This window comes from Suncus etruscus, chromosome 7, assembly GCF_024139225.1.
Source record: "Suncus etruscus isolate mSunEtr1 chromosome 7, mSunEtr1.pri.cur, whole genome shotgun sequence".
NCBI lineage: Eukaryota > Metazoa > Chordata > Mammalia > Eulipotyphla > Soricidae > Suncus > Suncus etruscus.
This window is the reverse complement of record NC_064854.1, coordinates 94,933,921-94,953,097: the sequence shown is the minus strand read 5'-3', so window position 1 is coordinate 94,953,097 and position 19,177 is coordinate 94,933,921. Positions and strand designations below refer to the sequence as shown.

General features: G+C 38.3%; 1 protein-coding gene and 1 non-coding gene across 7 annotated transcripts in view; one reads left to right on the top strand and one right to left on the bottom strand.

Moving 5' to 3' along the window:
- Nucleotides 1–19,177, bottom strand: part of NCOR1 (nuclear receptor corepressor 1) — a 170,247-nt gene that overhangs the window by 44,191 nt on the left and 106,879 nt on the right. For 4 of the 6 annotated variants that reach the window (XM_049776733.1, XM_049776734.1, XM_049776735.1 and 1 more), the window contains 2 exons: nucleotides 11,309–11,482; nucleotides 10,269–10,429 (listed from right to left, as the gene is read on the bottom strand). In XM_049776733.1, the coding sequence (XP_049632690.1) occupies nucleotides 10,269–10,429; nucleotides 11,309–11,482 (335 nt within the window). The remainder of the gene's footprint in view (nucleotides 1–10,268; nucleotides 10,430–11,308; nucleotides 11,483–19,177) is intronic. The other 2 variants (XM_049776738.1, XM_049776739.1) reach the window with 1 other exon arrangement.
- On the top strand, nucleotides 17,424–17,556 carry LOC126014796 (small nucleolar RNA SNORA51). Its single transcript, XR_007497788.1, has one exon. It is a non-coding gene; the product is annotated as a small nucleolar RNA SNORA51 (small nucleolar RNA).

Genomic DNA, 19,177 nt, shown 5'->3' with positions numbered 1-19,177 from the left:
CCGTATGGTCCTCCAAGCCAGGAGTGATTTCTGAGTGCATAGCTAGGCGTAACCCCTGAGCATCACCGGGAGTGGGCCGACCCCCCAAAAAAGAATTCTGAGGTTTTGAGGCCAGAGCGATAGTACAGAGGTAATGTTTTTGCCTTACATGCGACTGACCCAGGTTTGACACCCAGCCACACCCTATGTGGTCCCTTGAACACTATCAGGAGTAAACACTGAGCATAGAACTAGAAATAGGCCCTGAGCATATTTTTTTTTTTAAAAGGAAAAGAAAAAGGAACTCTGAAATCTGGGAGAGCTTATTCAAGAAAAGTAAGCATGTGGTATTCCAACTTGCTCTGTTGCTACTTCCATTCTCTGTGATAGCAATGAAGATGAACAATTCCTGACAGGGAAAATCAGCTGCCTGGCATTCGGCACACAAAAGAACAGAAATGGAACTCAAGAAAAACTTAATTCCTAGAAAACTCATTATTTGCCCTAACTGGTAGTTCTCTGGGAGATTCATTTATTTGCAAGGCTTTCTTGACATAATATGGGTGGGGAAGAAAGTATATGCTAGTCAAAAACAATTTGATTTAATTAATTTCTCTACTATATCAAGCCAATAGATAACAACTGGGGTTGACAGGCTAATCAAACCCTTAAAGGAAAAACAAAGGTATAGATATTTAAAGGAGGTTGAAAAGTTTTAATACGTTCTAAATAATCCAGATGTGAGTGCAAAGCTGTGAATATGCTTAAGAAAAGACATCAGAAGGCCCAAATTCTCACTTTCACCTCTAGTTGACTTTTAAGGCATGGCATAAGAAGGAAGCAAACACAAGAGTGAAGTGGACTAACTGGCTGGATATTGAAGGCCAATATATGCAGAGAGCCTCTGGGCAAAGACTGAGAAATATATTGGTTTTGAGCATTTAAGGGACTCTGAACAATCATTAGATGACCATCAAGTTAACTGAACAAGGACTTCAATGGTGACACATGACAGAATTTACAGGATGACATCAATCAACAAATCACAACAGCAAACAGTAACAAAAATGGAAAGAGAACCTGATTTTCATATTTGCCACATTATTCTAAATGTTCAGTTTAAAAAGCAAAATACAAGACAGTCTCGTAATTACTATCTTAGAAAATAAATGACCTGTATGTAGAAGAGGGAAAAAAAGTCCAGAAAATAGGACTTTACATAGTATGGCTTTATACTTATTAAAAATATAATCTTTAGGTGGGGCTGGAATGATGTCGTAGCCGTAGGGCATCTGCCTTGCATGCAGCTGACCACGGTCGATGCCCCTGCGTCCCATAAGATTCCCCAACCCAGGAGCGATTTTTGAGTGCATAGCCAGGAGTAACCCCTGAGCATGACTGGGTGTGGCCCAAACCCCCCCCCCCAAAATCAAACCAAAAAACTGTAGGGGTCGGGGTGATAGCACAGTTGTTAAGACATTTGCCTTGTATGTGGCCAACCTGGGAAGGACCTGGGTTTGATCCCCAACATTCCATATGGTCCCCCAAGCCTGCCAAGAGTGAAATTCTGAGTGCAGAGCCAAAAGTAACTCCTGAGTTCTGCAGGGTGTGCTCTCCCCCAAACAAAACAACTTTAAAACAATGAGATAAATATGTTCGAAGAACTATAGGGAACCATGTCTGAAGAATTTAAATATACAAGTCTAAATTATGTAACTATATTTCTATATACTAGCTAGAATTGGAAAATAAAAAACATTTAATTAGGGCCCGGAGAGATAGCATAGCGGCGTTTGCCTTGCAAGCAGCCGATCCAGGACCAAAGGTGGTTGGTTCGAATCCTGGTGTCCCATATGGTCTCCCGCCCCCCCCCCCCCCGTGCCTGCCAGGAGTTATTTCTGAGCAGACAGCCAGGAGTAACCACTGAGCACCGCTGGGTGTGGCCCCAAAACAAAAACAAAAACAAAACATTTAATTGTATCCATATATAACTGTAAAATACATTAAAATTAGACTAAAAATAGATTAATGGCATATACCACAGTTCCTCAATCTGTTTCCTGTTTCATTGCCTTCAGATCCTGAAACTTGGCCACAAGACAGATCTACTCAGCAAATTACATGCCATTAGGTGACAATGCGCAGAGAAGGAAAGAGAAATCTTCAAACCAATCCCTCAGCATATTCTAGGGGTGTAACTATAAGATTCATCTTCAGCATACAAGAACACTAAAAATCAGTGGATTAGAAGCCCATTAAGTTCAATGAGAGAAACAGTATCATAAAAGACACAAACACCAGCACACCACTAAAAAGCTCAGTAGATCCTCAGATAATATGTTTAATGACACCATGATAAGAATGTCTAAAGAGTTGTGCTGGAGTGGTAGTGCAGTGGTAGGGCGTTTGCCTTGCATGCTGCTGACTCAGGACAAACCTCAGTTCGATCCCCAGCATTCCATCTGGTCCCACAAGCCAGGAACGATTTTTTTCTTTTCTTTTCTTTTCTTTCTTTCTTTTTTTTCTTTTTTTCTTTTTTTTGGTTTTGGGATACACCTGGCAGTGCTTGTGGGACCATGTGGGATGCTGGGATTCAAACTACCTTCCTTCTGCATGCAAGGTAAATGCCCTACCTCCATGTTATCTCTTCTGAGTGCATAGCCAGGAGTAACCTGAGCGTCACTGGGTGTAGCCCCCCCTCCCACCAAATAAAGAATGTCTAAAGGTATCAGCAAAACAAAGAAACTATGAGAAAATCTTAGAAATGGACAAACAAGTAGAAACAACAAAAATAAAAAGTATGGTAGGTGATATAAAAAGTCATTGGAGGGGCTGGAGGGGCTGGAGAGATAGCATGAAGGCAAGGCGTTTTGTTTGCCTTGCATGCAGGACGGTGGTTTGAATCCCAGCATCCCATATGGTTCCCCGAGCCTGGCAGGAACGATTTTTGAGCGTAGAGCCAGGAGTAACCCCTGAGCACTCCAGATGTGACCCAAAAACCAAAACAAACAAAAAATTGGAAACTGAGCAGCAGAATTACAGCAGTTGAGGAAAAGATGAGGAAGTTCCAAGATGAAAAAAAAATACCTCTAGAAAACAATGAAGATAGAAAAAATTTAAGAGCTGTGACAGTCATTATCAATAGTCCTGGTCTCAGGGCAGATCTAGGTATCTCTCTCTGAAGTTTTCTCAGGACAGGGATGCGATGGAGATGTGGATAGGCAGAGTGCTCCATTGAAATGCCTAGTGCCCTACCCATTTATATTCCTCCAGCATGTAAATGGCTCAGTTCCAGGACCAATCTTGAAAAGACATCAAGCTGCTGAATTATCCCAGTTTCACAGTTCTTAAGAGTGCACAACTGCGGGGCCGGCGAGGTGGTGCTACAGGTAAGGTGTCTGCCTTCAAGTGCTAGCCAAGGATCAGGACCGCGGTTCGATCCCCAGCGCTTAGCCAGGAGTAACCCCTGAGCATCAAATGGGTGTGGCCCAAAAAACCAAAAAAAAAAAAAAAAAAAAAGGGTGTACAACTGCATACACAGCTTCATGACATTTCCAAATTTTACAGTACAGACAGCCTAATGAAGCACAGCAAATCAGATGGGGAAATGTTACTCAGAAAGTTTAATGTGTAAAAACAAAAACACAGAAGGCTCAATCATACCTAGTAGCTAAATAATCCTCAGACAAATAACTTTAATAACACCATTGAGATATATGTTGCAATAAATAATATAAATTGTACCTGCTAAGTGAACAGGCGTGGGGAGAGAGTGGGAAACTGAGTGTTTTTATTTATTTTTATTTATTTTTATTTTTGTTGTTTGTACTTGTTTGTCCATTTCTAAGATTTTCTAAGGTCACCCTGGTGGTGGGATTGGTGTTGGAACATTGACTACATGAAACAACTGTATTATTGACAATTTTGTAAATCGCGGTATTTAAATAAAGTTTCAGACAAATAAAATCTAATTTACATTTCTTTAAATTTCCCTTATTGTGGAATACAGGCTACCAAATAGAAGAGATGCAATGGTCCCAGCAAAATGACTCAACTAGGATTATTCATTGTGTTCAGAATGACAAAAATCAAAGACAGAGACAGAACATTGAAAGCAGGAAGATCCAAAAAAAAAAAAAAATGTAGGGGCCGGAGTAGTGGTACTAGTGGTAAGGCATCTGCCTTGCAAGCGCTAACCTAGGACGGACTGCGGTTGGATCCCCCTGGTGTCCCATATGGTCTCCCAAGCCAGGAGAGATTTCTGAGAACATAGCCAGGAGTAACCCCTGAGCGTCACCGGTGTGACCCAAAAACCAAAAACCAAAAAAAAAAGAATGTATATAGAAAAGAAAGCCCATAAGATTCACAGCAGATCTATCAAAATGAGATCTCAAGAATCAGAAGAGAATTAAGAAATGTAGTACAAAATGAATACCTCACCAAGAACATTCTATTCACCTAAATTATCATTCAAATTTGAAGGAACGATACAGAGCTGTATGGACAGGGAACAGCTTAGGGAATTCACAGCCTTGAAACTAGGTTTGCAAGAAGCATTAAAGAACCTTTTTTATTTTAAGTTGATTGAAGCCATTGTGATTTAGAGAGTCCTTCATGGTTGGGTTTCAGACATACAATGAATCAGAGCCAATACCATCACCAAGTGTTGACCTCATCCAACAAGGTTCCCCAGGCATCCCATACCAACCCTCAAAAAGAGCTTCTTTAAAGTGAATCAAACACTCCTGAATTTCATTTGGAACAACAAATGCCCAAGAATTGCTAAAGCAACCCTTAGAAAAATAAAGATGGGAAGCATCACTTTCCCCAACTTTAAAGTGTACTACAAAGCAATAATAATTTTTTTCTTTTTCTTTTTTTTTTTGGTTTTTGGGTCACACAGGGCGGCACTCAGGGGTTACTCCTGGCTCTGTGCTCAGAAGTTGCTCCTGGTAGGCTCGGGGTACCATATGGGATGCCAGGATTTGAACCAGGGTCCGTCCTGTGTTGGTCGAGTGCAAGGGAAATGCCTTACCACTGTGCTATCACTCCAGGCCCTTAAGCAGTAATAGAAAGAAGAAATGAACAGACATTTTCTCAAAGATGACCAAGACACATGAAAAATGCTCCACATCACTAATCATCAAGGAAATGCAACAATGAGGTATCATCTTAATGCCACAGAGATTGACACACATCACAAAGAACTAAGAACAACTAGTGCAGACAAGGATGCAGGAGAAAGGAACTGTCATTCACTGCTGGTGGGAATGCTGTCTAGTTCAGCCTTTTTGGAAAATAATACAAATTATTTCTCAAAAAACTGGAAATTGAGCTCCTATATGATACAGATATACCACTACTAGGGGTATACCCTAGGAACACAGAACAAAAATACCCTCTGCACTCCTAAGTTCACTGCAGTGCTACTTACAATAGCCAGAATCTGGAAACTACCCAGAAATCTAACAACAGATAAAAATGGCTAAAGAAACAGTAGTACATCTAAACAATGCTACCTGAGAGCCACCAGGTATGGCCCCAAAAAGCAAATAAACAAACAAAAATACAGAAACTAAGAATAAAATGAATAAATATTCAAGCTTTTTGTTGGAATTAAAAATAATTTGGCTAAGAATAAATCCATCACACTTATACAAAATATTTAAAAATTATAAAACACTGGGTTGTGATAGCACAACAAGAAGAGCACTTGCATTGTCTGTAGCCAACCCAGATTCATCCCTATGGTATCCCATATGGTCCTACTCCTGCCAGGGTAATTCTGAGTATTACCTTGCATGGCTCAAAAACAAATTACAAACAAAAACAAAAACAAAAACCCAAAGCAAAAGTTATAAAACACTGTGAAGATTAAATATCACACATGGTCATGAATAAGACAACAAATTTTTTGTTTTTGTTTTAGGGCCATACACAATGGTGCTCAGGGGTTACTCCTGGCTCTGAACTCAGGAATCACTCATGGTGGGATCAGGGGACCATCTGGTATGCAGTGATAGAACCCAGGTTAGATGTGTACAAGGTGGGGCCGGAGAGATAGCACAGCGGTAGGGCATTTGCCTTAGATGCTGAAGGGCGGTGGTTCGAATCCTGGCATCCCAAATGGTCCCTTGTGCCTGCCAGGAGCGATTTTTGAGTGTAGAGCCAGGAGTAACCCTGAGCACTGCCAGTGTGACCCAAAAACCAAAAATAAATAAATAAATAAATAAAAAAGAAGTGCACATCAGGCCCCAAGACAACTTATTTTTAATGTTCTTTCCTTTCTAACCAACAACTAAGAACTTTTTGTAAAAATGTATGAACTAGTTATACAAAAGCACAAAAAAATACCGCAGTCAAAATAATCTTGAAAAATAAAAGCACTCTAAGATTTAAATTACATAATCATGACTATAAATTAAGATATATTTAATAAAGGTGGTGGTGCCCATGAAAGTGTATGAAGTAGATTAATAGAATAGACCTAAATAACAAAGTCAAATCAATTTTGTACAAAGCAATCAACTGAGAGAAAGAAAAGTCTTTTAAAATAATGTTACTGAGATCAAAAATCCAAGATAAAAAACAAATATCAGATCTGACCTCACACTGGTACAAGACATAGCTCATAAATCTAACTGTAAAATCTAAAATGAGAAATGTTTTAGAAGAAAAAGTTATTTTTACAACTTTGGAGCAAAAATGTAATTCTTTAGAGAAAAGGACCAATCATAAGAGAAAATAAGTCATAGATGCTCTTCATCAAAATTTAAATTTTGTTTTAATTTTGCAAATTAAAACACACCAGGGGCCAGAGCAGTGATGCAAGCCATAAGGCATCTGCCTTGCTCATGGTAGCATAGGATGGACTGTGATTCGATTCCCCGGCATCCCATATGGTCCCCCAAGCCAGGAGTGATTTCTGAGCGCATAGCCAGGAGTAACCCCTGAGCGTCACAGGTGGTCAACCCAAGGTCCCCCAAATCAAAAACAACACACCAATCTCTAATGAAAACAAATCTTGAGAAATGTTCAACCAGACTAGGAACTGAAGAAACTAATGGAAAGGAGGAGAAGAGGACCTGGGACAATGGTGGAGTGATCTTGACATACTGGTGGAGATTGGCATAGCAAAACAAAATATAAAACAGTGATTTCAATACTACTGTAAACTATAGAACCTTAAAAAATAAGGCAAATATTACATTAACTAGCCATCTCTTGGAGTACCATAATGTGAATTAGCATATATACAACTCTTCTTGTTATTAATATACTATTTAAGATGAGGGGCCACTTGGACAAGAGTGGAGAGAAATGACACTGGCAGAGGGCATGGTGCTAGAATTATTTATGCAAAAAAACCCATAAAGTAAAATAAGATAAAATATAAATTTCTCAAATTTAAAAAACAGAATCATTTTTATGCCAAAAGAAAAAAGAAAGGAAGGAAAACAAACTAGTCACAAATAAGTTGGGAAGAAAGAGTGTTTGAGCCACATTCAATATGTGTACTGGGTGGGGCTGGAGTGATAGCACAACAATAGAGTGTTTGCCTTGCAGACAACTAACCAGGACAGACCCAGATTCGATCCCCAACATCCCATATGGTCCTTCAAGCCTGCCAGGAGTGATTTCTGAGCACAGAGCCGGGAATAACCCTTGAGCACTGCTGGGGTGTGGCCCAAAACCCCCAAAGTAAAATAATGATATATGTTCTGGGGCTACACTCAGTTGAGTCAGGGATTCAAGCTGAGCCTCCTGAATGCAAAAAAATCTGTTCAACCTATTGGCCTATCTTTCCCACCCACCATGAAAACCTGCTACAACTTGACAATAGAAAGAAAATAAAAATAGTCATTTCAGCTTCAGCATATTTGCTATTTGGCAAATTAGTACTTGAAAAGTACTGAAAATCATTTTATTTTTGGTCAGGAAACTGTAAAATAACTCCCCCAATAAAATATTATTATACATCCATTAGTCTAAAATGCAATCACTACTGGCTGTAGTGTAAAACTACAGACCACTCAGAAAAAGAATAAACACTGGGACAAGGATATAGAGATTAAGATATTTGCCCTCCATGTGACCAACCTCATTTTGATTCTTGGGATTGTATATGGTCCTACAAGTACCACAAGAATAATCCCAGATGTGCTTCTTCAAAACCAAAAGTAAATAAATAAAATACATATGCCCAAACAATTCCACTCTCTGAGGATTATATATGAGAGTGAAAACCATTTGTCTACAAAGAGTCTCTTATAAAAATTTTTCATAAACAGCTTTATTTATTGTAATCCCAAGCTAGAAACACTACAGACTTCTAAAAATAAGAAAATAAATAAAGGCACTAGGAAAAAATTAGGGGGTCAGAGAGATAGTACAGTAGGTAGGGTGGAAAGTCAATTTGCCTTGCAAGTGAATGACCTAGCTTGGATCCTCAGCATCCCATATGGTTCCCTGAGAAACACTCAGGAGTCACTTCCTGGGAAGGAGGGAGGAAGAAAAGGAATGAAGGGAAGAAAAGAAGAAGGAAGGGAGGGAGGGAGGGAAGAATGGAGGGAGGGAGGGACGAAGGGAGGGAGGGACGGAGGGAGGGAGGGAGGGAGGGAGGGAGGGAGGGAGGGAGGAAGGGAGGGAGGGAGGGAGGGAGGGAGGGAGGGAGGGAGGGAGGGAGGGAGGGAGGGAGGGAGGAAGGAAGGAAGGAAGGAAGGAAGGAAGGAAGGAAGGAAGGAAGGAAGGAAGGAAGGAAGGAAGGAAGGAAGGAAGGAAGGAAGGAAGGAAGGAAGGAAGGAAGGAAGGAAGGAAGGAAGAAATTACTGATACAAAAAAACCTGCATTGGTAAAACCTGAGTTAAACAGATACACAGAGTACATGTATTATTCCATTTATATTAAATTATAGAAAAGATAGGGGCTGGAGCAGTGGCGCAAGCAGTAGGGCATTTTCTTGCACGCGCTAACCTAGGATAGACCATGGTTCGATCTCCTGGCGTCCCATATGGTCCCCCAAGCCAGAAGCGATTTCTGAGCACATAGCCAGTAGTAACCCCTGAGCATCACTGAGTGTAACTCCCCACAAAAAGAAGAAAAGATAAAAGCAATCTATGAGAATAGAAAATACAAAGTGGTTGCTTCAAGTGACAGAAGAAGCTGCAAAGAATATATATGAGAAACCATATTAAAGCAATGGAAATCTCTGTAAAGTAAGACTATCCTAGGCTTCATCTTATTACCTTTCCAAATACCAAGACCTCTAGCTACAGAGTTCTGATTTTATCATTCACAACTGAGCAAAAAGTTTCCTGGCACCATAAAAAGACCTGGGGGAGTGAAAAAAAGCATGTATGGAATCTGTAGTTATGCTCACGACAGTATGCTTCAAGGGCAGAGAAACCCTGTATCTCTAGCCAAGGGAAATCTCTAATCTCCCAATATTTACTGTGCCTGTGCAAAAAAGAAAAGAAAAAAAAAAAGGCACAATTCTTCTCTCTTTTTTTTTTCTCTATTTCATGCTTGTGATTATTGTTTGGTTGTTGTTTTTATTGCTGTGGTGCTTTATTGTACTCGCTGGTTTCGGTTTTTTTGTTTGAATTTTTTTTTGTTATTATTGTTGTTCTGTTTTTTTGTTTTTCTATTTCATTTTTTTGTATTTGTCTTTTTGTTATGTTTTTCTTCTTTTTCCTCTTTCTTCTTTTAAATTGATATTTATAACCTCTATGGACTCCTCGATCCTTGTTTGTTCATTTTTTTTCTTTTCAAACAGAACCACATAACCTGAATCACCTTGTTCTGCTTCATAAAGTAAGGGGGGAAAAATTGATGGTACCAACACCGAACAGTCATATAAACATTGAGTAGAAATAAAAAAATGTTCAGACTTAAACACCAAATCTAAAGACAAGGACAACAGAATCGATATTCAATCTACAACAAGCTAGACACAGAGGGGACTACTTATATTAGCAACCTGGGGGCACAAGAGGGGGATATGGGATGCATGCTGGGAACAGGGGTGGAGGGAGGACAATACTTGTGGTGGGAATTCCCCTGATTCAATGTCACTATGTACCTAAAATATTAAATATGTACTAAAATATATACCTAATATGTACCTAAAATGTTACTGTAATTCACTTTGGTCACAATAAAAATTATTGAAAAAAAAAGCAATGGAAATCTTATATACAACCTTACATTGGGTGGTTACCAATAAGACACTTTAAGATCAAAACTTTTTAAAGCAATAGACAAGAAATCAACAAAAAAATTTTTTTTACCTGTGAGATGGAGCCTCCCAGTATGAAAGATGGTTTTTCTGAAGACACCGTAGTTTTGGATGATGGAATAAGAGGAGGGGGTGGCCTAGTGGGTCGAGTTGTTGAAAGCCGAACCCCTTCAGGGAGACTGGTTATCACTTGATGTGGAGCAGGCTGGAGAACTTTTAAAAGAGGAAAATATCATTTAAAAACAGTTTATTTTCCAGTTTGCAACATTCTGCTTATCTTAGTTATTCCTAAATTTTTATACCACAAATTAAATTATAAGTACAAGATAAAACTAAAGATGAACATTTTTATTTTAAAATTCTTGTTGACTTGATCTGGTATATTCAGTCACAAACAATATTTTTGAGGTTAAAATAAATATTCAACATCAATGATTCAAACTAATATTTATTTCAAACTACATTAATTTAGTATATACAAACAATCTTTAACAACTTTTTTCTTTCTCTGTCACTCTCATTTTACAATAGAGGTCAGAAAAATCATGTGCTTGTAAAATTCATAGTAAGATTTTTTTTTTAAGTGGAAGAAGGGTTTGGGCCATACCCAGTGGAGTGGTGCTCCTGGGATATTTCTGCTCAGAAGTGACCCCTGGCAGAGCTCAAGATCAAATTGGGGTAGGCAGCATGCAAGGCAAGTGCCTTATCTCCTTTACTCTCTCTGGCCCAACTAAAGACATTATTGAGAAGTTTTATGTCCTCTTTGCATCTTGCATAATCTGAAAAACACTGATTCTGGCTCTCATGGACACCAAGTATTTCAGTGATGGGTGAGGTAGACGGAATCACAAGATTTTTGGAAAGTTCACAGTCTTGGCAGTCAATGTCATAAAACTCATGAGTGTATACAAATTTCCCATGATTCAGTGAATCTAACTGATTGAACTGATGATGGAATACAGAGAAACAAGAAAGTAATTTTGAAATAGCAAGGAAATGTATTGTAAGAGTTGTTCATTCACAAGATTAAACCACCCAAGTCTAACATCTGTAGGTAGATGGCCAGCAGCCACTGCACAGAACAATATTTACCTGGTGGGACACTATAGCAGGCTGCACTCATATCAGGCTGTGGAGCGGCTTTACTGACTTCTCTTGGAGAGAGCCTACACGGTGATGCTGACCTTGCTGCGGTACTGTGCATCTGTGCTTCCTGTTCTAGAACACGTTTGACCTCAGCATAAGGCATATAGGCGACTGATTTTCCTATGAAAGTTAAAGTTATCAAAATAAGGGAAGAACCCCAAATTAAAATAGTAAGTGTGAAAGGACCAAGCCCACACCATCCAAGGGCAGATCCAAAAATACTAGTATTAAATTCTAAATTCCTAGGGGTGGGAGATCATCCTATACATCTAAATCTTTTGTGTATGCATCATCAACTAACAAAATTCCCAAATTCAGTTACAATATTTCCCTATAATGAACAGGGACTTCTCTTTCCTTTTATTAGGAGAGTCAATTTTTTTTCACATGCATTATGATCACAGAAGGCAAATACATAAGACTACTAACTCATTTTGCAAATTCATGTCTTGCTTGAGATTAGTGGCCAGATATCTGGGGCATTCAACTTTTATAGTTAGCCCACTGAGGCCTAGTGTTTAATATTGAGAAATAAATGTAATTAATGAATAAAATCATTCAAATCAATCCGAAAAGCAAAGAAACATATATTTATAAACTATATTGTAATGCTGAATACTACTCCACATAATTCATAATCATATAGAGCATTAAAAAGACTAAGCACTTAAAGGGCATGCTAAATATAAAGAGTCATATTAAGACAAAAAAAAAACCTCCACAGGCCCTTAGGAAAAAGAAGATGGGAGGCATCTTTAACTTTAAATTCTCTAACTTTAAATTGTATTACAAAACAAAAACAATAGTCACTAAATCAGCATGGTATTAGAATTCAGACTGACCTCAAATGAATGAAATAAACTTGAGTATTCAGAGAATGTTCCCCAGACATACAAAGGGGCAAGAAATGCAAAATGGAGCAAGGAAAGTCTCATCATCAAAAGGTGTTGGGGCCGGAGAGATAGCATGGAGGTAAGGTGTTTACCTTTCATGCAGAAGGTCATCAGTTCGAATCCTAGCGTACCATATGGTCCCCCGTGCCTGCCAGGAGTAATTTCTGAGCATGGAGCCAGGAAAAACCCCTGAGCACTGCCGGGTGTGACCCAAAAACCACACACACACACACACACACACACACACACACACACACACACACACACACACACACACACACACACACACACAAAGGTGTTGGGAGAACTGGTCAGCCACATACAAAAAAGTGAACTTGCACCTCCATGTAACACCATAAACAAAGGTCAAATCCAAATGGATTAAAGACCTTGATATCAGAGCTGGAACCATAAGATAAATATATAGAAGAAAGCATAGGTAACACGCCATGACATGAGACTAAAGGCATCTTCAAGGAGGAAATACCATTTATAAACAAGTGGAAGCAGAGATTTAAAAAAAAAATGTGATTACATTATACTGAGAAGCTTCTGCACCTAAAAGGAAATAGTGACTAGAACACAAAGGCCACCCACAAAACAGGAGAAACTATTCACCCGATACCCATAAGATATGTGACTAATAAGATATACAAGTTACTGACAGAACTTAACAAGAAAAAAAAATTTAACCCCATCAAAAAAAATGGGAATAGACATTTCCTCAAAGAAGAAATACAGATGGGCAAAAGGCACATTAAAAATGTTCCACACCACTAATTACCAGGGAAATGCAAATCAAAACAACAATGAGGTACCATCTCAGATAACAGAGAATAGCACACATCACAAAGAACAAGAACAATCAGTGTTGGCAGGGACCTGGAAGGACCAGCCCACGATATAAAGCTCACCACAAAGAGTGGTGAGTGCAGTTAGAGAAGTAACTACATTAACTATCATGACAATGGTAGTGAGTGAGAGATAGAATACCTGTCTTGAAGATAGGCAGAGGGTGAGATGGGGAACACGGGTGGCAGGATGGTTGCACTGGTGAAAGGGGGGGTGTGTGTACATTTTATGACGAAACCCAACTACAAACATGTTTGTAATCATGGTGCTTAAATAAAGATACTATTATAATTAAAAAAAAAAAAAGGCCCATCTATCTTAAAAAAAATGAGTGGCAGCTAGAGAGATAGCACAACATGAGGGCATTTGCCTTGCATGAGGCTAACACAGGACGAACCCTGGTTCAATTCCCACCATCTCATATAGTCCTTCGAGACTGCCAGTGGTGATTTTTGAGCGCAGAGCTAGGAGTAACCCGAGTGCCGCTAGGTATGACCCAAAAGCAAACAAAAAAATATGACTTACAAAAAAAATCAGTTCACAGGGCAGAAAGATATCTTACAGGGATGAGTACATGCTTTGTACTGGTAGGTCCAGGTTCAATCCCTGGTATCACACGATTCCCTGAGCTCTGTTAGGAGCAATTTCCAAGCTCAGACTCAGGAGAGTCAGTAGTCCCTGAGTACAAATGGATATGTGCCCAATCAAAAAAACAAAACACTGTACAACGGAGGAAAGATAGTTCTAAGGTCTAGAATATGAAAGAACTCTGATTTTGAACCCAACACTGAATAGACTCCTAGGCAACTTAAATAAGGAGAAATTCCCAGCATCAGTGAGTGTAGACCAAAAAAAAAAAAAAAAAACCTATTGGGGCCAGAGAAATAGCACAGCGGTAGGGTGTTTGCCCTGCACGCAGTCAAGATTCTCAGCATCCTATATGCCCCCCCCCAAGCCTCCCAGGAGAGATTTCTGAGTGCAGAGCCAGGAGTAACCCCTGAGCACTGCTGGGTATGGCCCCAAAACAAACAAAACAAATCAAAAACAAAAAAACAAAAACAAACAAAAATAAAACCTGTACCATTATGCATTGTCTTTAAAAAAACACAATTTAAAAAATAAAATTAAAATTTTGGAAAGTCAGAAAAGTAAAAATCATCTATAACTCAAGTCCTTGTGACATTTTATTTGCATTTTTCATGGAGAGGTGGGCACCAAATCGGGCTGTGCTGAGGGTTTATTCCTGGCTCTGGGCTCAGGTATCTTTTCTGGCAAGCTTAGGGGACCATATGGAATATCGGGACTAAACCTAGATTGGCTGCATGAAAGGCAAACAACTTACCTATTGTACAATAATTCCAGTCAACCAGTGTGACATTTTAATGTCTGCCATAATAAATTCTTATTAAATTTACTTTTTCTTAAATATATCTACACTTGTACTTATTTTTTCAAAATAAATCTAAATCATTCTGAATATTTCATCTCAAAACAAATGTCACTAGAACTTTCACTAAACTCAAACTGAATTTATGAATACAGGAAATTTGATAATTTATAATAATATTTTCAACTAGTGACATTACTGAATATATACTGGGAAATGGGAATTTCAGCACACATTTTTTCTGAGAAATTTAATAAATTTTCCTTTCATCTTTAGTAATTTATCATTTGATTTTTTTATGCTTACTAGATAGGAAATTCTATCTTGTGAATAAAGTTTATCTTCTCTCTTTTAAACTAGTAAAACTTCATTGGTTCTTTTTTCCCATATTGTATGATACTGGGTAATAATGGGTATCCTAATATTTCTTCTCAAAAGAGAAGTTCTTTAGCATTTTACTAATAAAATTTATAAATTGGTTTTAGACTGGAATTCATTACTATAAAGCAAAAAGTGGTCTTTCATTTACAGGCATATATTTAAGGACCAGAAAATCTAATGTATAAACTAACATTCAATATACATCATGAGCAGGATTGTTTAATTTAGTTTTCATGAATAGTAACAATCTTACCACTTTACAGATGAAGAAAGTGAGGGTCAGAAGAATCAAACCTAATATAAATATCCAAGGTCACACCAGTAGAGGATTTAAAAAAGCAATGTAAGGAGTAACTCCTTAACATTGCCAGGTGTGACCAAAACAATAACAACAACAAAAATAAATTTCTCAAACTGAGAAATTTTATTTATTGTATTTAGGTCTCAATGAGTTAAATTTGAGAGCCTCCAATAAAGTATGTACTTTCCCTCTTGCTCATGTTAAAATAATGAATTAGGTGGTTTGATGTCCTAATACTATACAGTCACTTTCATAAGAAAATCACTTGTTGGTTTCTAGAGAATTTACCATGAAAGTCTTATAAATTTAACGTGACAAGTTAGTTATTTTCAATAACTTTAAAATTATGCAGTATTCCTCTCCCCAGACAACATGCAATGCGGACTGAGCCCGACTATGTGAGCCTTGGCAATGGCTGTATCAGCAAGCATCAGAAGCAACTAGGAGCTCAGGGCAATACTGGTGGCATGCATTACTACAGAATCAAGTAGAACAAATACCATCCAAGTTACCTTGGGAAAGTTGGTATGAGGTATTATCACTGACATGGATTAATGCTGCCAAAACCAAGACTGAAGCATTGGTGTGATGAGCATTTGCCTTGAAAACAGCCAGCCTGGGTTTGTTCCCTGCATCCCATATGGTCCCCCAAACACTACCAGAAGTGATTCCTGATTGCAGAGTAAGGAATAATCCCTAGGAATGGCCATGCTCTCAATAAACATTGCATTAAATATTCTAAACATAATCTAGACAAATGAAAATATACAGAATGTTCTTTGAAAGATTATACTGTATGCTGAACTGAAGAGTAGTTATAAATTCAGGCAAGACCTTAGGCACTTGTTAAATTGCTGAATGAACATATTAGGTAGATTAATTAAAACAACCATGAATTAAAACTGTCCTGGTTTATAGTCATCTTGAAAGCACATTGGTATCTCTCAAAAACTAATACTTTTGTGGGCCCGGAGAGATAGCACAGCGGCGTTTGCCTTGCAAGCAGCCGATCCAGGACCAAAAGGTGGTTGGTTCGAATCCCGGTGTCCCATATGGTCCCCCGTGCCTGCCAGGAGCAATTTCTGAGCAGACAGCCAGGAGTAACCCCTGAGCACTGCCGGGTGTGGCCCAAAAACCAAAAAAAAAAAAAAAAAAACTAATACTTTTGTAAATTTCATCACTTCATCTCTCCTGACGGCTCCATAATATTTCATTGTGTGGGGTCAGCATTATGGCACAGTGGCAGGCGTTTGCCTTGCACGCAGCTGACCCAGGATGGACCAGGGTTCGATCCCCAGCGTCCCATATGGTCCCCCGAGCCAGGAACAATTTCTGAGCACATAGCCAGGAGTGGCCCTTGAGCATCACCAGGTGTGGCCCAAAAGCAAAAACAAAAAAACCAAAAATATTCCATTGCGTATATGTACCTCTTTCTTTAGCCATTCATTTGTTGAAGGGCATGTAGGTTGCTTCCAGATTCTATTATAAATAACGCTGCAATCAATATAGGTGTGAGGAAAGCATTTTTGTATTATGTTTTTGGGCTTCTAGGTTATATCCCTAGGAGTGATATAGCTGAGAGAAATAGGATACCTTTCTTGAATACAGGCAGGGGTGAGGAAGGAGGGAGATGCGGGGCATTGGTAGTGGGAATACTGTACTGGTGAAGGGGGTTTCCTTTTTATGACTGAAACCCAACTACAATCATGTTTGTAATCATGATGTTTAAATAAAGATATTTAAAAAAATAACACTTTTATGTCATTAATAAAAAATATATAATTCAATTTGTTTTTAGGACTACTATTTTGGGCTGGAGAGATAGATCAAGATTGGGAATACATGCCTTTCATACACAAGAATCTGAATTCAATCCTTGGCTTCAAGTAGAACCCTGAGCACCACTGGTTGTAACCCTTGGCACCTCCAGTACCAGTGAGCATAGACCAAGTGGCCCACAGCATCACCGAGATTCAGAAACAGCACCATCTGGGCTTTACTAAATATTGCCAGAAGTGACTGCTGGGTTTCCTAAGTACTGCTTGGGAGGCCTAAAAAAATAAATAGGTGTTTTCTACACACCTGTCTAGAAAGCCTGTCGAGAGTACAGGCCAGTGTGGGGTGGGGAGGAAGGACACTTGGGATATTGGTGATGGGAATGTTGTACTGGTAAAGGGTTTTTTTAATATATATATTAAAAAAAATCAAAAAAAGAAAAAAGAAAAAAAAAAAGAAAAGAAAAGATAAAGCCTCCCAATGCTTACTACAGGCTGTGTTCTTAACATTGACTGTATAGAAAGAAGAGGTATTGTAAATGCTCCCCATATACATCTCAAACCAGGCCCTTTGCCTCGTTTTTATTGTGAATGGGAGAAAAAAAATAGGTGGGGAAAAAAAAACCCACTATAAATTCATTATACAGACTGCATTCACTGCATGGATGATGTAACTGATTACCCAAATAAAATTCATACTTTGGAATCTCAGACTTTAGGGCTGTAGCCTGATTAATGTCTCCAGCTCTCAGATATACCACATTCTGTAAAGAAGACCAAGAAAAGATACTGATGTACTGAAACAACAAAGCTTCCTAGCAGAAAAAGGGCCCAACTCCTCTTCCAACCTCCAAAAGAAAATAATGGTTGCCGATACTTTGCAGGTAGTCCAGTCTGGGCTGATAACTCTGGCACTCAAGAATTTGAGGGGGGGGGGGGGAGTATGTGTCAGATTCTCCTTTCTGCATGAATCTCAACCAGTCCAACCTCATACCCTATAGCCTCTGACAGAAACAAGCCCAGCTCTGACTGAACTCAAATAACATGAGCAAGCAAATCTCAGGTGGGACCAGACTACAGGGTTGAAAACTCTGGGACCTTTTTTGAAAAGGGGTTGGGCCAAACCCCACCCCCACCCTACCACCAGATATTCATTTAAGAATGATTCAAATATTACTGTTTTAGCATAAACTCAGATTATTTAAATGCTATTTTTAGGTTTTTAATTCCTCACAAAATTTATTAAAAATAATTTCTGTAAAAAAGTAGTGACAAATTTATTTTTAAATTCATCATTCTCAATGTATTACCTCGCAAGTAATTAATTACTAAATATATATTGTGCCAGATCATGGATCAAGGACTCTCCAGATAGAATATACTAAAAGATCAAAATGTTATCAATATTTTACTTTGTTCAAGAAATATAAATTAGCATCTATAATAGGCTCAGATTTGGTAAATATTTTATCTGTTTCACATTTTTACTAGCAAAAGTTTTATTATATATAAAACACTAACTTATTTAAAATTCTGACAAGAAACTCAGTTTGTCATGTAGTGAATAATTTAAGTGTGACTAAAACAAGGAATTAGCAGGATTAACAATCACAGTTCCTATTTTATATTAAATATTCTTATATTAAGTGTCTGGTTTTCTAAATCAGGTGCTTACTTGTGTGTGGTACTACAAAAAGTCTTCTGAAATATCCCAAAAAACAAAATCATAACCATAATAAACTAATATATTTTAGAGATACTACAGCATTAAGTCTATAAACACTTTTAAAAAGCAGAACACACATGCTATTTTCTTTCTTTCTTTCTTTCTTTCTTTCTTTCTTTCTTTCTTTCTTTCTTTCTTTCTTTCTTTCTTTCTTTCTTTCTCTCTCTCTCTTTCTTTCTTTCTTTCTTTCTTCTCTCTCTCTTTCTTTCTTTTTAATTTATTAATTGATTAGGTTTTGGGCCACACCCGGCGATGCTCAGGGGTTACTCCTGGCTCTGTGCTCAGAAATTGCTCCTTGAATGTTCAGGGGACCATATGGGATGGCAGGAAACAAATCAGATCTGTCCCGGGTTGGCCACATGCAAGGCAAATGCCATAGCTGTGCTATCTCTCTGGCCCCACACACATGCTATTTTCTAACCTGCCAAAATTTATTAAATTTTAGAAACCATTACTTCAAATACATATATAGCATATAACACAAAAAGAGTATACACCTA